General features: G+C 36.9%; 1 protein-coding gene across 1 annotated transcript in view; it reads left to right on the plus strand.

Annotated features, from left to right (window-relative positions):
* Positions 1-18416, plus strand: part of LOC132839287 (VPS10 domain-containing receptor SorCS1) — a 221771-nt gene that overhangs the window by 129793 nt on the left and 73562 nt on the right. Inside the window, exon 3 of the mRNA XM_060860185.1 lies at positions 347-446. Within this exon, the coding sequence (XP_060716168.1) occupies positions 347-446 (100 nt within the window). The remainder of the gene's footprint in view (positions 1-346; positions 447-18416) is intronic.

Raw genomic sequence — 18416 nt, forward strand, 5'->3', positions numbered from 1 at the left:
TATTAATTGCACAAGGTAGGGTGTCGTTGTTGTTCACAGCAACAAGAATGAATCAACATCGTCTGGTTAGCTGTGCATGAGACATAATAAATAACAGCTTCAACTTCAATGAACTAGACATGAACTTTGACATTGAGGACACATGCAAATTCTCCAGTTCATAATTAACTCATTCATATTTATCAGTGCACACAATTAAGTCTTCTAATAAAATTTTTAAAACTGGAAAAATAAACTGAATGATTTAATTGAATGCATGGTCCTCAACCGCTTAAAGACATGGTTGGACTTAAATTGTGACAAGCAATTCACAGAGTCTTCATTGTGCTCTCTCATTAACTTGCAGGTCAACTGACTACGGAACCACTTACCAGAAGCTTAATGAGAAAGTCGGGGTGAAAACCATTCTTAGTTACTTGTACGTCAGCCCAAATAACAAGCGAAAGGTAAGTCTTGCTTTTAATCCTCACTATAAATATTTTAGTGTCTGATTATTAAAATGTGGTAAGGACACCTAGCAGAAAAAAGCTGCCTCTTAGCTTGAATGTTTATTAGCTAATATATTCATCACCTTCTTATATGATATGATCACTACAATAAAAGAACTCATAAGTACATCCGATAGAACGTGTGATAGAAGAATATTTTTATCACGAGATTTGGTAGCATTCAAGGCAAAACACTTGCACTTCATTCATATTGATAAGCCTGTAGTTTCTGTCTCACAGGGCCTCTGAGTTATGAACTGCGTGGAAGAGAGTTGTAAATTTGCAGTGTTTTAATCAAAGGCGAGACAAGAGGGTTCAAATTTACGGCCCAGAGGCTCCTGCAGCTCATCGAATGACGGCACAAACCATTAGTCTCGCTCCTCCCTTGTCCTTTTATCCCTCCTCAAATCCCCTTTTCTCAGTCACACAGGGCTCGTTTTTCTTCCTCATTAATTATAGGCTTGTAATGAAGACAGAATGTGTCTCTGGCATTTACTGTGAGACCTGCATAGCACAGATTCTCCTCGAGCTGCCATTTTCAAACATTTACTAACTAATACACCAATACTTATTTTTAATATAAAGTATTTAATCAAGTACATAAGTACGTGTTAATTAAGGACTTGGTTATTATTTACTGTATGTGCAAATTTTTCCCATTCTACTCTCTCATTCAAGTCTCATTCTAAATAGTTTTACAGCAAATACTGCTTTATATCATTAATCCTACATACTTAATTATAGTGTTTTTCTCTTTTAATATATTATTTCTTATAATATTTAATAAGGACTTTTTTCAGTGTTAAAGCCTCTAAATCACAATAAGTAATATTAATATAAGTGAATACGGTTTACTAAGTAAACCGTATTCACTTATATTAATATTACTTATTGTGATTACAATAAGTCTTGTAACTAAATAGAAGTAGTAGTTTAACAAATATTAAAATATTAGTTGATTTAAATATAACGTTTTAATTGAAATGTTTTCTTTATTTGTTCTTTGACCTGTTAATGCAGGACATAACTTTTTTGCTAATGTCTGTCTCGGTATGTGTTTAATATGCTTATAATTAACGGCTAAATCAATAAATTTATTCGACAATTAATATTTTGTTACATATTTCAGACAATCAAGGCAAAATTCCCACTTCATACTTCTTATCACTCTTGGTCCCTTTTCATGGAATTCCTTTCTCACCTGTTCTAAATAAAATAAAATAAAATAAAAATCGATAAAATAACAGCAAAGACATCACTATCCAGGTTGGAGTTGAACATAGAGGGAAAAACGTTTAAATCCCGCCATCGATACCACAAACTTTCACCCATCATTATAACATAATGAGTTCAGATTCAACAATCCCAGCATAGCGGCCATCTCATCAAGAATTGTTCTTCATATGACATATTATGACATACAGATGTATTATTTTAAATCAGTATATTCACTTATTACACAATTATTACCAGTGTTTCCTAATAAGATATAATAAGAAGCTGGTAATAAATTTGTAGCTTCTGTACGATTGTTAATTAAACTGTGATTTGATTTAATTAAAGTTAATTGAGGTGTGATTTTTTTTTTGAGGAATCAAATTTTTTGCTCGTACACTCACACTTTGTCACCGTTGTGTGATACAACAGTACAGCTCCCAGGACTCAGCTCATGACCTCAGGCACCTTTCCCTGCTCACAATCTCTGCTCTTAAAATAATCTCATGCTTAAAATAAACTTCATGCTCAACTTTTTTTTTCGGTGTCTAGGACAAGTCTGAACCTTTATATGCTTAATTGCATGTGAATAGCCAATCTAGCTACTGTATAGAAGGTAGAAAACACAATGCCGGAGGAGTAGACTGTCGGAATTCTCAGTATCATAAATCAGTAGGTGAGAAATGCCCAGATGGGCTACTGCTTCTGCCAACAACGGACAATGCGCTATCCCATACTGCATTGGGACTGGCATGAAAGATCTACATTCTGCCTTGTGGTTGAACGGTCCGTATTTATCTACACCTGAATAGATGAACTTTTTGAAGGATTAAAAAGAAAATAAAAACCTTTGAGTTTAATCTAATGATGTGGATCACATGACGATGCCAACATGGCAGAATGTCTAGAATGTATTTATATTACATACATACTGTATATTTATGAGTACGTACTGAATCCACAGCCGAACATTAGGTACCGAATCGAACGCATTCCTGATTAGTTGATCATCACGTTTCCTGATTTTAGTCTTCTGTAGTTTGCAATTCATCAATCATCTGCTATGCTGGTTTTAATAAAAGCAGAATATCTGTGCTGGCATCCATCTGTCTGCTTCATAACATATTTGAATCCTGTTTCATGATTTTTATTATTTTTTATGTTGTTTTAAAATAATGTGTTTATTCGTTATCGCCCACTAAAACACAGTACTGTCAAATTTCACTATACACATTTATGTAGACACGACATTCTTTTCTTTACAAAATATAACCAAAAAATGACCAAATATACAAAGGAAACTTTCATATATAATCAAGGCCAGTTCATGCATGAGAAAAACAACACTTTTCCCCCCTCTCTCTGTTTCATTTTCCTGAGTTTTCAGCAGAGAGCTTTTTTTTTTGTTCCTGTTCATTAAGGAGAGCTCTGTAATGAAGATGGAACACGTCTGCCACTAGTTCCTCTCACTGCTTCTCAGTGATCACATAAAGCTACGCCTGGAGCTACATGATAATTAAGGATTACACTGACACTAAACACAGTTCCTTGTAGGTCTGTGTTGGAAAAAAAAATAAAATTAAACGACAAAAAATAAAAGGCTAACAGTGCGCATCTGTTTGAACACGAATGAAGATTCGCTCATGGAGATTAACTTTAGAAGGCATATATTGGACCAAGAAGCATGACCTTAAAAAATGTAAGATTAGCTACGGTGTCATCGCTCTGCATGGTAATATCCGTCTCATATTTATAAGTGTCAGAAGCCTGTTATCAAATACAGTATTTATAGGATTAACTGATTATCAGATTTTCAGTTCCAGGTTCAGCAAACCGAGCCGATGTGATTATTGAGTTTGAACTGATTTGATACATCATGTGCTTCGTTTATCAGTCTTTTTTTATGTTAAAATTTAAACACAAATTGGTTTGTTTTGTACTCGCATGACTAGGTTAAATGTCGCTTACCCAGAAGGTGCAAAGCACACGAAGCTCATTTTCATATAGTAACAACCACAGCTCCATAAAAGCTAAGACAGAATGAGAATTAAAGAAGAAAAGGGATTTCACTATATCTTTAATTTGGTGTAACTGTAATCCACATTATTGACTTTAGGTGTTTTAGCCAAGCCCGTTGCTAACAGGTGTATAAAAACAAGCACATAGCTGTGTGGCAGTAGGATGGGTTGTACTTTAAAAGTAGGCACAGAGACAGGATGCCATGTTTGCTACTGTAAGTATCAGTTCATGAAATTTTTGCCTTCCTAGATCAGCCCCGCATCAGTTGGAGTGTTGTAAAGCAGACTGCCTCTGAACTCTGGAGTAGCCATTTTTACGTAAAGTGATGAATCACGATTCAGGCAGTCTGATGGAAGAATCTGGGTTTGGTAGATATTAGGAGAACGTGCACAGTGCATGCATAGAATGCATAGTGCCAAGAGTAAAGCTTGGTGAGGGAGGATAATGTTTTTTCAGAATTAGCACCACTAGGGCCAAAGTTAATGCGATAGCATATAAAGATATATTAGACAATTGCTTGCTATGCAATTTTTAGCAACAGTTTGGTGAAAGCCCTTTCCTGTTCCTATATGACTCAACCTATGGACAAGGCAAGGTCAATTAAGTTTAATGTTTTTTTTTGTCGAGGAACTCAAGATCCTTAACCCCACTGAACACTTTTGGGGCAACCAGGCAAGATCTTGGCATCCTCTTTCAAGAAGTCACAAAAGAATGGAGGTTGTTATAACTGCAATAGGGTCGTATTAATTCTCATGTGTGTTTGGTTTAATCGGAAGCTAATACAGAGGTCTGAATGCTTTTGATCGTATAGCGTGTCTTTACAGGTGCCTCAAACTTTAACAAATCAAGTGATTAATTATGATGAGGTTTTTAATTTCCTTGTTTAGCCTAAATGAGATACAACTGATGATTTGAGACTTTTAGCTCTGTTTTGCAGGATCAAGCACATCTTGGTGATTGTTGTTCATACAGTATATATGTCTATTAGAGCATGACACCTTCCCACCAGGATTGGTGTTGTTGCCTCGAAACTTGAGAATGAGAATGAGAATGAGAAGAATGAACAATTTGATGAAAAATATATATAATAGAAAATGAGTGCAATATAATTTCTAGTATGTCATTATTTTTTTTAGGAAATAGTAGTGCTTTTTTCCTCCAGAAATGAGGTGAGCCTAAAATTTTCCGCTTTACTGCCCGTATTTGCTGATTGGATTGTCCACTAGACAAAGTATTATAGCAGTTAACAGGCAGCTTCTTATGAGCTGTTGATGAATTGAAATAGCTCCGAATTTTCAACTTGTAGATTTTGGGAAAGCCATTTTGGCAAATAAATGCACAGTGTAGTGAAGCTATATAATTTTCTCCTTCAAGCTGAGAGCTATAAAGTTTACCCATGCTGAAAAGTTGAAATCATGACAATTGCTCCCTTAGGCACTACTCTCTCTGATGTATAGTCGTAGTTATAGATTTGCACAAGATGTACAAGTATTGTTCCCTGAGTCTCTGAGGCAAAATTAGGTAATAAAACTGAAAATTAAAAATGAATTGGATTGCGATCAACAGCATTATGAGGCTCTGTGTATTCTATTGTTTTCTAAGGAGTAATAAGTAGATTTTTTTTATTGGCTAGTAAAACGATGTTGCCCACAGTGCTGTGTTTTTATAACCCTGTTAAGGTCCGTGTCTTCGCACATGCACAGTGTTGTACATGAGTGCTCTCCATCGTGTTTCATGATCCAAAACTTTTCCTTTTTTACTGAACAATCACTCTTTCTAAAATAAATAATTAAAATTTTCAGCCAGCCCCCACCTTCGCTTTCCACCGACCAGACAAAGCACACGCAGGGCCTGCTTGGTTAGCATTGACCTCATAATCATTAGCATTATTATGACTGCAGATGTTTCGCTCTGTTTAAGCGAAGCCGGTTTGAATTTTTTATAACAGTGACTAATTTGCAGTGCAGTTGGTGTTGAAACATGAACCCAGTCTTGACCTATTTGCATATGTAAAACTCATATAACCCCTTGGTCCTGATGTACTCTGGGATGTACTCAAGACATCAGGTCTGGGGTTAATGCTTCAGAGTCCTCTAAAGACAAACTTTCCCGATTAATTATGTTTTTTTTCTATTAAAGGCTACATTTAAAGTTGCACTAGTGGCCGAAGGATTTCGGGATCAGTTTATAGCTAGTGATCCGCTCTTGGGATCTTGAAAAAAACCTTTTCAAATCAGCGCATAGAGTTTGTCCTAGTTGGTAATAAATAAATAAAACCAACCAACCAACCAACCAAACAACCAACCAACCAACCAAACAAACAAACAAAAACAACAACAAAATCGGTTATACCATGGGACCTATGTTATAGCATAGGCGGTTAAAGCAGAGGTTGTTAAAAATAATACATACATACATACATACATACATACATACATACATACATACATAAATGAAAAAATCCTTCACTAAAGATAAAAGTAATACTAATGCCCTGAGATTCTGTTCTGTGGATGCTTCAGGGTTTCTTTTAGATAATGTAAAATACATTTACTTTTTTATGAGAGTGAATAAAGACAGAAATTGATTTAAACAGATTACAGAGCCTTTACACTTTCACAGTTCCATTTACACTGTTTAAATCCTTTACGTATTACTGCAAACCTAGTTCTTAGACACCTAAACCTTTGAGTCTATATAGAACAAAACTAACTAAATAAAAATAAATAAAATAAATACATTGAAATTAATTCATTCATTAATTTAAAAAAAATAGTTTTTGTTTTTATTGTGAGGAATATTTCTTTATTATATTTATTCATTTAATATTTACAAATATTCTTCAAATATACTTCACATAATATCAGGTACAGAAATTCACAGATAAACATTAAGCGTTTCTCTCGTCTTGCTTTCTGTCTTGCATAGAAATTGAAACTGCATTCAGTCTAAATCTCGTGCTGATAGTAAAATCAGTGAAATGAGGAAGAGGTTTTTTTATACCATGATGGAAGTTAACAGTATCGCCTCTGCCACACTCCAAAAATAATACAAATAAAAAAAATAAATAAAAAGCTGAACATCTGTTGGCCCTTAGGCAAAATCTCAAAATGCACGTGCAGACGTGGAAGAAATATTCATTTGTAGTCCATGACATAGACACACAGCATTTTGCAAGACACTACCCCATGTCAGAAAAAAAATAAGTAAATAAAATGTGTTTGCCGCCTGAATTAAAATCTTATGACCTCGGATTTGGAAAAGATGCTGTACAACCTGCCTTTAGAGAGTGTGTGTACAGTCTGTGTGTGTGAAGGTCTCTGAATTCCAGTTACGTACATATAAAGCAAATCAGAAGTGACATATGACCAGTAAAGAGCTGAGAATGAGACGATTAGCCTGTATGTGAAGCATCTCTGTGGGATCATACTGCACTTTTCTACTTCATGACAGAATTTAAATTTAATTAGAGCACTTAACTAGGAGTGTCAACAAAAAAGTCGGTGAAGTCATCACTTCTTTAGGAGGTCGTTGTTTATTACTCCAGTATTAGATGCTAATCGACCATATTATATTTAAGATTTAGTGTTTTGTTTGTTGTTAAGGTGGAAGTAGAGCTAATAAACATTGAAAGCTAGAAAAAAGCCTGTAACTGACTGTAAGGCAGATGGTAAAGTGATGAAAGCAGATGGTAAAGAACGCAGGTTGGTATTCTACAGATTTTAAACAGGGCCGGTGGGTGAAAGTTCTCATTCCAACCAAGAAGAAACCATATCGCATCTATTAAAGTCAAGACCAAATGATTCATCAGATAGAATCAGATGTACCTCCTGCTAGATTAGAACGAAAACCTGCACTCCCACTTTCCCTTTGCAGATAAGATTAGACACCACTGATCTAGATGTATCCAGTCAACTGAAATTAATAAGTTTACTCTGTAGACGAACTTCAATAATATTTAAATAATATTTTTGCAGGGGGCACGGTGGCTTAGTGATTAGCACGTGATTAGCCTCACACCTCCAGGGTTGGGGGTTCGATTCCCACCTCCGCCTTGTGTGTGTGGAGTTTGCATGTTCTCCCCCTGCCTCGGGGGTTTCCTCCGGGTATTCCGGTTTCCTCCCCCGGTCCAAAGACATGCATGGTAGGTTGATTGGCATCTCTGGAAAAATTGTCCGTAGTTTGTGATTGCGTGAGTGAATGAGAGTGTGTGTGTGCCCTGCGATGGGTTGGCACTCCGTCCAGGGTGTATCCTGCCTTGATGCCCGATGACGCCTCCCCGTGACCCGAGGTAGTTTGGATAAGCGGTAGAAAATGAGTGAATGAATGAATGAATGAATAATATTCTTGCACTGTATCATAGTCAGTTCCACTGAGAGAAAGAAACTGTGAAAAAGAAACTTTCACAGTTTCACTTTCCAAAACCAGGGTTGTCCAATCTAATCCAGAATGTAAAACCAAGCAAAACAACATCTGATTTTTTTTTATTGAAAGCCAAGATCAACTGATTAAACGAATGGAATCAAGTGTGGCTCCTGAATAATTAGAACAAAAACCTACAACCACACTGAGCCTCTGAGGATGAGATTAGACATCCCTGATCAAAACCCTCTTAGCAAGGCTTGAATGTAATTAGTGGCCCTTGCCAGCTAAAAGTGGTCAGTTCAGACTTGTTTTTTCGATGCTACAGATGCCAACAAAGTTTAACAACAGTTAACCTTATAGATAACACTGTAGGCATTACATCCTGTAGCAGCAGCTGTAAGGAGATTTTGTACCAGGTTGCACGCTTCCAGTTTCCAAATCAACAATTTCACCCAACAGCTGCTTTGGTGTAGTTTGTAGACATATTTAGTTTATTTTTATTTTTTTATTTATTGCACTAATTTTATTTTCCACGTAGTGTAGCATAAGCACTGCAACTGGTATAAGCACTGCAGCTGGTATTTTGAATCCTGTTTACAGCTGTTAATTGTATTAAATTGAGATTTTCTTACTATAAACTTTATTTTTACTGTCTGGGTCGACAGGTAAAAACGAGCCGTCCTCAAACGCCTAATTCATAATTTTGGTTGCTGGTGGTTAATTGCCAAAAGCTTGTGACCTCATCTATACATTCATCCATCAATCCATCCATCCATCCTTCCATCCATCCATCTACTGATTCATGATTTACCGTTTGCTTAATAGTGCCTTGAGCTGGACATGTTTCAACAACACAATGGATTCTCTTAACACCTCTCATTCCTGTGTGAGTTGTTTGCTCATTTAGCTCAGGTTGCAGTCTGACATTTCTCCTGCTGATGTGAAGGATCCATAGGAGCTCCTGTCACCCATTTGCCTCTGCCTCGCCGACCTTTCACCACTCATTCCTGAAGATTCGATTAAGTTTTGTGGCCCTGATGCCTTCTCGACAACCCCACCCCCACCCCCCGCGTCCATTGTCAGTGTATTTTGACAGGAACAGAAAGAGATACACAAACAAATACAAAAACCTTACTTACGTATCAAAGGTATAGAGTAAGTGAATCATCACTGTGTTTTTTTTTCCACTTTCTTCCCTGCCAAGTTCAGAGACAATACGAGGAGAAACTTTCAAAATGTGAAACATTTGTTCTTTTCATTTGCCAGCTGTTTTCCTAGCACTTTATCCACGTCACACTAAGCAACTGTTAATTAACATTCCTTTGAGTCCTGTGTCTAAGGTTGTTAACCTTTTTTTTTTTGGGAGAGTTTTTTTTTTCCATTTGTCCTTTTCATGACATTTAGTATGAACAACCGCATTAGAGCTCCTCCAAAGATTTCTCTCTATCTGAGCACTGACTGATAAGGTACTCATTTTATTTAATTGTTTTAATGGTTTTTGTTTCTCTACAAATTTTGGTGCATTCCTTTAGCTGTTATATATGTGGTTATATCTCACATAAACTCAGGACAATAGACCAAAAAAAAATATTGTTTCTATTTTCTTCTAAAAAGCTCTGAGCAGCACAGTAGATATATTTGGGGGTCTAGTGCATACATTCACTATCTCTGTAATAATGAGGGAGCAGATCAGGATGAAAAGAGAAAGAAAATTTGGGGTAAAGTAAAAGTAAAGTACCTTTTGCAAAAGTAAGCGTCTACACAGAGAGTCTGCTAATCAGCTTGATTAACAGCTTGCAATCATACGAATGGTACAGATGCTCATATTTACAGATGCTTTCAAAGTTCTTAGCCTTATAGCAAGACCAAGCATTGACCACTTCTTTAATTAGGAACGATGATTGAAGCACAGCACACATTACATGTGTGACGATTGCAACTAAAAAAAGCTTATAAAAGCACTAAAAAGTCTAATATGCTGTTCAGAAGTTTAGGATCATTTGGCAATTTCCTTGTTTTGCAAAAAAAAAAAAAAAAAAAACAAAGAAACTTTTTATCCATTTCAAAAACATAAAATTAATTAGATGAGTTTTAAAGAAAGATCTACAATGTCGCACAGAGGTCCATTATCAGCAACCATCAGTCCTCTGTTTCAGTCTCATGTTATGTTTGCTAATCCAACTTAATCATTTTATAAAGCTAATTGATTATTAGAAAACCCTTTTGAAATTGTGCCAGCATTTAAAAAAAAACTGTTGTAGTGATTAAGGGAGCAATAAAACTTGCTTTCTGGAGAATCAGGAGGGTTTGTTTGGGCTCCGGCTCAAAATGGGCAAAAATAAAGAACTTCCTTTTATTTCATGGTAAAAACTTATCTTAGCATGCTGTGAACTACTCCTTTCATAGAACAGCACAAACTGGTTCTAGTCAGAACCAGTCAGAACCAGTGTTGGGCACCAGTGTTACTGTAACTAAATTGACAGTAACTAATACTCTAAGGCGTTACTTTTTAAATAAAGTAACTCCGTTAACGTTACCATATGGTGCGTTTGTTACTTTTTTAAATGAATTCATATTAACTGAAGTGTAGCCTACAGACTAACCTGTTTACAGCAGCGACGCATTGTAGGATTGGTGGATGCCAACCTGTAAACACGAAGACGCCGCACTGTGGGTGTGTTTCTGTTTATTCAAGTACTGTATGTGCGCCAGTAACGGCGAGTCAAGGCGAGAGCAAGACGAGTTTCTCAAAGTGGAAATACTGTATGCTCATTATTTCACTTTACTCACTCACTCTCACTCATTTTCTACCGCTTATCCGAACTACCTCGGGTCACGGGGAGCCTGTGCCTATCTCAGGCGTCATCGGGCATCAAGGCAGGATACACCCTGGACGGACTGCCAACCCATCACAGGGCTATTTCACTTTAGCTAAGCATATATAGTAATAATAACAATAATAGCAGTTTTTTGGTGCTGAGTTTCTCCAAATTGATTCTGAATGATTCAGATTGCTTTCATTTATTTATTTCAAAATGTTTTGTGTTATGTTGTACATTGTTGATAGTTTTCATACTTAATCTGTGAAAGGACCATTTTTAAGGGCTCAACACAACAGCTTTTATGATGCAGAAGCCACTTTAGTTTTTGATTCTGAATATATTATTCAGCTTGTTTTGTTATTTATTTCAGAAATCCTTGTGATATATTCAGTTTGTGCTGGTCTGACTTAAATAAAATAGTGTTTAAAAATTACTTTGTGTTTAAATCAGTTTTGTGTTTGTAGACCATAACACATAAAAGGGCATTAATGGGAACATTAAAAAACGTTCTTTAAAAAGCTAGTTTTAACAATAACGCATTACATTTTGGTGTAAGTAATCAACAAAGTAATTGAGTTACTTTTTGAATGAAGTAACTAGTAACTGTAACTAGTTACTATTTCTTAGTAACTAGCACAACACTGGTCAGGACAGAAATAGGAGGGTGAGGCCACGATGCACCACTAGAAAACCGAGGAAATTTCCAGGTGATTCCAAACCTTTTGAACAGTAGTGTAGAACTATGGAAAGAAAAGTTACATTCCATTAATATTCTATTCAAGAGTACTTATATACGGTCACATGTTGGAGAAGACTCAAGCATTCATAGCCACACACGCTGCCGTGCTCTGGGCGGGCCAGCTGAGAGTTAGAGCTTAATTAACCTTTGTCTTTTCAGCCCTATTTGGCTTTATAATTTAGAAGCACTGATACGGATTCCGTGCATGGCTCTGTGCAAAGAGGTGGCAAAATTGTAAAAGGCACGAGTCTGAGACTAAATCTGTGATAACTAATGGTGATAGCAAGTGGAAAAGTTTTGGTTTGTCATGTCAGAGGAGTTTTCAGAGAAATTTGGAATCGTGCCAAAGCGCAAGCTTACAATAGCTTGTAAGCTTCTATTGTACTAACAATAGAGTTAGTATTAAAAGATAGAAACAGATTAATCGTATCTTATGAATACTGTGAATGCTCTGAGGAGTCTGTGATATATTTGGTCCACTTCTCTGGTTGAAGTCTTTTAGTCTAGATCTAGTCTCAATCTAGATAGATAGTTACTTATTTACTTTATTTATCCCGGAGGAAAATCAAGCATCCAGTAGCAACATACAGTATACAAAAATAAGATTATCACAAACACAGTAACCATTATTCATCATCTAGTCCAGCCTATAATCCAGCTGTGGCCCCAGATATTTGTAGGCCCTGACCATCTCCACATCAACCCCTATGAAGATCCACTACTCTCCTTGGTCTTGGAGGTGTTAACCGAAGACAGTTGGACGCACACCACCTCACAACATCCTCAATCAGGCTTCTGTACTTCCACTCCTGTCCATCCCCGACACTGCCGAGTATCACCGTGTCATCCGAGTTTGAATATGGCAGAGCTCAGAGTATTACTGGAAGTCAGATGTATATAGCGTGAACAGTAAAAGAGAGAGCACAGTCCTCTCACTGACCATAGTGTCTGAAGTGCAGTTAATCAGCCTGATATACTGTCGAGTATCAGTAAGGCAGTCTGTAATCCATCTCATTTGCCTCCGAGTTGCATCCTTAAGAACGATACACACTTCCATGTTGAGAAGACATGAAAAAATCAGCTTCATAAAGAAATCTATAGTCAGTAGATGTTAATGGTTTTTTCAGAGACTTTAGAAAAATGCTGACTAAAAATGAGGTATCATTGAGTTGGTTGTCTGTGATGTCAAGTGACGCTTTTTTAAATAAACAGGCAATTTTTTGCCTTGTTAAGTGACAAAAAATAATGGACGCTCTGACTAAGTTTGAACTGCAAAACTACAAACAACTAGGTAAGGTGTAATAGTGTTTGTTTGTATGGACAGGTCGATACTAAACCTTTTACATTTCAATCACTAGGACATAATATGCATTATCAGAAAATAATGAACAAGAAGCTTTCTCTGCTAATTTAATGAGCATGATCTCTCTTATCTGAGAGGAGTGATGGCTACAAGGCAAACCACAAGATTATACATACATACATACATACATACATACATACATACATACATACATACATACATACATACAAAGAGTGTTTTTTACAAGCAGCTCGCTCATAAGGACTCGAATGATGGACACTCGTAGAATTTTAGACTGGAATTTAAGACTTAATTAAATTAACAATGAACGTACAGTATAGCTGTAGCTCTATACTTTTTGCTTTGTAAGAAGAAAGTTAACATTTTAGAATGAATATCATTAAGTATGTATTAGAGCTTTAAGGAAAAGCTTTTCTTTTATGCTCTCAGCTGTGAGAAATGTTCCAAAAGGGTTTTTTTTTTCCTTTATTAGAACATTATTATGTTATGTCCTGTTATAATGTATTTGATTACAGAAACTAACTGGAGAGTAATGAATGAATGAATGAATGAATGAGGTTACAGTAACTCGCATCACACCACCTTATGTTTTTAATCCTTATAGCATCCTTATGATATGGAAATACGTTATGTAATGTCCGTCAATATAATTATATTTATGGTTATGTCTGGGGTGTGTCATTTGTTATATTTGTCATTTAAATGCGTTCTTCTAGGCTTTCATGTGTGTATAGGAATAATATTCGCTTTTTGTAGCTTATGCCTCGATATTTCTTTAAATTTCTTGCAAAGGTTCCTTTCCCCCCCACACACACCCACACCCTTCTGCATCAATGTTATCAATTGAAATCATTCATACTCTCAGCTGGTCTATGGCAAGCTCTCAACTCCCAGCTGTCTTACCCCCTCTCTCTGTCTCTCACTTTCTCTCTCTTTCTCTCTCTCTCCTTCTATCTCTCGCCAACTAAAGGTCATGCAGGCAAATATCACTGCATGCAGTGAACTCAGCCTTAGTGTCCCATTTTCATACTTCTCCAGGCTGTAGAAAATCGATTTAAAAGAGATTAATCACAGGCAGCTGCTGGCCCTACAGCGAGCCTTGTCTCTGATACATGACCTATCCTCTTGCTACAACGCAGCGTGAGAGGAACAAATTGAAAGAAAATAAGAAATGATTACCATTTGATTCAGATAGTTGTAGTGAGCTGTGCATTCCATTTGAGTGTGTCGAGGAACGTCAGTTATAAACGGTAGATGCCAGGAGCTGACAAGTGGCACAGTTCTCTATGTTCACAATGGAAATATTAACATCTTCGATTAATAGTATACCCCTTGAGAAAACCCCATTTCATATGGGAATAGTGCAGTAATGTTGGGAAAATTGAAATCCACGTCAAATCCAAATTCTCTCTCACTCATTTTCTACCGCTTATGATTTCTACCTCGGGTCACGGGGAGCCTGTGCCTATCTCAGGCGTCATGGGGCATCAAGGCAGGATACACCCTGGACGGAGTGCCAACCCATCGAAGGGCACACACACACACTCATTCACTCACGCAATCACACACTAGGGACAATTTTTCCACAGATGCCAATCAACCTACCATGCATGTCTTTGACCGGGGAGGAAACCGGAGTACCCGGAGGAAACCCCCGAGGCACGGGGAGAACATGCAAACTCCAGGCACACAAGGCGGAGGCGGGAATTGAACCACTAAGCCACCGTGCCCCCCTCAAATCCAAATTAACCTTGAAATTTCATCTTATCTTATCTTTGTAGATTGAGCCCTTGCCATGGTGAAGGTTTTGTGCTTGTATGCTTTGGTGAACCTCAGTAATGTCCCCAGTAGGACCATCATTGATGAGCAGATTTGAAATGAGATGTCAGAATTAAGGTGTCTGGATTATGGTTTCCAGGACCAATTCCTGGAGCTCGTGCTGGGGGTAGAGTTACAAAGCAAGTATCTTCAAGCAACAATATTTTGTTGGCTCACCACCTAAAAGATGAAGGAACAGACTCAGGTGCAATAGCAGTCAAGCAGCAGGCATCAGGTGCACAGATTTTGATGGATTAGATTTGGGCAGGATGGAAATCACTCTTCTTATCCTCCCTGAAAATCTGTATCACGGTCCTGTAAGGTTTCTCAGGGGGTGTCAGAGTTGAAACCCAGGTCATGGAAGGATAGTAGTCCATATTTTTTCTCTTTGTTAGGTAAGATTATGATGGTTTATTGTCAGGCATTTGTGTACGTGTATGGAATTTTTCTTTTTGTGATGTACTCTAGGACAGAATAGTTGGATTCTGGGAGCACAGTGAGAGGCCACATTTGGCATTATGTTGAAATCGGTTAAGGTGAGTGTCTGATTCTGTCATGGCTGCGTCTTGTCTACACTCCTGAACAGCAAGACACAAGGCACGAATGGAAACTGGAAAAGAGTAAGATGCCACCTGCAGATGATGAGAGAATAGATTCCCGAGGGTGGCAGAATTTAAAAGACCTTATTCACAAGTTACTGACAAAGAGAGCATGAGACTGGATTGCAGTAGCAGTTTCACTGTCAATGGAGAGATCTGTGGTGGTGAAGCAGGAGCTTAGATTTTTTTTTTTTACACAAAGCAGACAGAAGAGGTCTTTGGCCAACATTTCAGCCATGAGCTGTGGTGTTCTGTCTTTGAATCACACTCAAGACAATATGGAAGACTAGCTTTTGGATTCATTTTCTGTTCACATGTTGAACTGCATTAATTAAGTAAGAAAAGATTCTTGAGTCTTTCCACAAAACATTTCTTGTATCCCTTTTTTTTAAAAGACTAATGCTAATGTAGCAAAAATCATCAGCCAGATTGTACCTTGGCTAATGTATGTAGTGCATCAAATGGTGAGATTCAGAACGAGTAGCTTGAGCTATAGTTACACAATCAATTGAACTTATTAAGTTCAAAAATAGCTATAAAACAAATGAAAATGTTTGCGAGAGACTTTTTACTTTTCTTTCTTTCTGCTTGTCCACTCGGCAAAGATGAACCATCGTATTTATAGCCAAGGTGTAAAATTTGCCTTGGGCTAGTGTGCATGCTGTCAGTAAAAAGGACAAAAAAGGACATAACGAATACTATGGAACTCTGAAATTCAGAGTCAATATTTCAAGGATTTTAATTTTCAATTAAATTTTTTTCAATAATATATAAATATTTTTAAATTGTTGGATTTGGTGGTTAATAAAGATGCTCAGATTGCAATAGATTGCACCTATATGCACAAATCTATATGCACAAAATCAAAATGAAATAAAAACACAAAACTGGTGAAATACATTTGCCTCAGCAGTTTACACACGACTCGGTTCATTCCTTATTCCAACTGTTCCAAATGTAGCATGTCTGCTCATCTCAACAGCTCATAACAGATAGATATTGTGACATTATGCAACTTCTACATGAGAAGAATGTTCTCCTCCCTGAAAAAGTATCATTTGACTCTGTATACTAATATAATATTGATGACAGCATGACAACGTGAGTCTCACCTGCTCAAGCTAATAACCTAAGACGTACACACCGGAAGGCTGCTTTTGATTGGTCCACATTGAAGACAGGTTTATTGCTTCTCCAGCATTGACTGATGTGCTAGTGTTTTGGGTTGTACCAACTCTGGTTAGTTTCAGCAGGTCTTGCTTGACAAATTGTTTCACACCTGTAAGTATTAGCATTTGTTAGTATTAGCTTGTCCTCTGTGACGGATGGTTCTGCACTACTGATCTACTTTATACGTAACTTGTCCAAAGAACAGCACCAGGCAATGAATTCCAATGGAAAACAAATACGCCGTGTATTGCAGCTCTAGGGACGGGACAAGGGGACATGGGTACTTTGTTTTAGAAGCACGAAAAGGGGTGGATAGACATCTAAGGACTGAAAGTTGCATTAATGAAAGAAGTGACGTCCTTTCAAGACAACTGAAGTCCTCAGAGTAAGATTACATTTCTACTTCTCAGAGAAAATTGTGTCTTTAATAACTTTTGGGACGTTGATGTTTATGACATTTAGGACAGAATTGCTAACTCGATTTATTCCGTTATCACTGTTAATATAAGAAACCTGACATAATTTATGATTTAATTTTTCCTCCCTGACACTGCTTTATTTGCTTTCTTGTATCATCTGCCTCTCTTTCATTTTTACATATGAATATTAAATTGCACAATGCTTGCTATATGCTACAACATGGAAGTAAGCAGGAAGTGGTGATCTAACAGCTAGGCAAAATCTTAGAGGGTGACCTCAGTTAGTGAGGAGGTGTAATGACGTGTGGAAAGAAGAATCTATAGTGAGGGAAAAACGGAGACATCTGAGCATATGTGCTGAACTTTGTTATTGCTTAGCATCTGTTGAGTGCAAAAAAACATTAATAGCTTGGAATGTCAGATTTTATTTTTTTTAATCTGTATTATTTGCTATTATTTTAGTTTTCATGTCATAAAACTGAGTAAGTAAACAACTTACTTTTTCATGGCGCATAATAAAGTTTGTGTTTTAGAAAAAAAAGACTGACAAAGAGACAAATGTTGACACCAAAAACCAAATATACATATTAGGATGAAACCAAGCAAAAGTTCATTCCATGCACATGTCCTGATGGACAAATGGGAATAATTACAAGGTCAGATGCGATAAAACATCTACATATCTCTGGTTATTTAATGGAGGTAAGGGAGATCGTTTAATTTGTCCCTCTGAGGTTACCCTTAAGCGTTGCATGTAGATCCTAATACCAAGGGGATTTCGCTTTCTGAAATTTTGCTTTGAAGTAATGGCATTGTAAAAGGTTACAACCATTTCCTAAGAATCTGCCACTTGTGCATTTTGGTCACATATCAGAGAACACAAATTTCACTGCTAGTAGTCAGGGCACTAAACAGGGCCATCGTCAGCCATTTCAAGGACCTTCTCTGAAATTAGATCTGGAAAGTTTGCCCTCTAAAAATCCCTCAATGTTACGCAAAAACCAGGGATCATTAATGCCCACTATTTTAACTTACTTGAAATGATGATGTCATTTTTTTGTAGCTTTTCAGCTCGAAAATTCTTGACAAACGCTAAGCTAACTTTGTCTTCAAATGTCAGAATCTTTATTTCATTGTTGTAGCTCCTTTAACTTTTATCTCCTAAAATGACTAAAGACTATGTTGAATAGTTTGTAAAGGCCCACTGAACCAGTCTACAATCCTGCTTGAAGTACTATGACAAAAACATGTTTAATTTAAGATAACAAATTTATATGACATGGAAAATATTGTTTTTTTTTACTGTGTCTGAGAAAGAAATTAGCATGTTGCTAGAAACTGAGTCATCTGTGTCCTAATGTGTAGTCAGCCAGGGTCTACATCATTGCCTGAACTCGTGTACCTTATAAAATGTTTCACGACTGATTCAGATTCACTA

This window comes from Tachysurus vachellii, chromosome 24 (genome assembly GCF_030014155.1).
Source record: "Tachysurus vachellii isolate PV-2020 chromosome 24, HZAU_Pvac_v1, whole genome shotgun sequence".
NCBI lineage: Eukaryota > Metazoa > Chordata > Actinopteri > Siluriformes > Bagridae > Tachysurus > Tachysurus vachellii.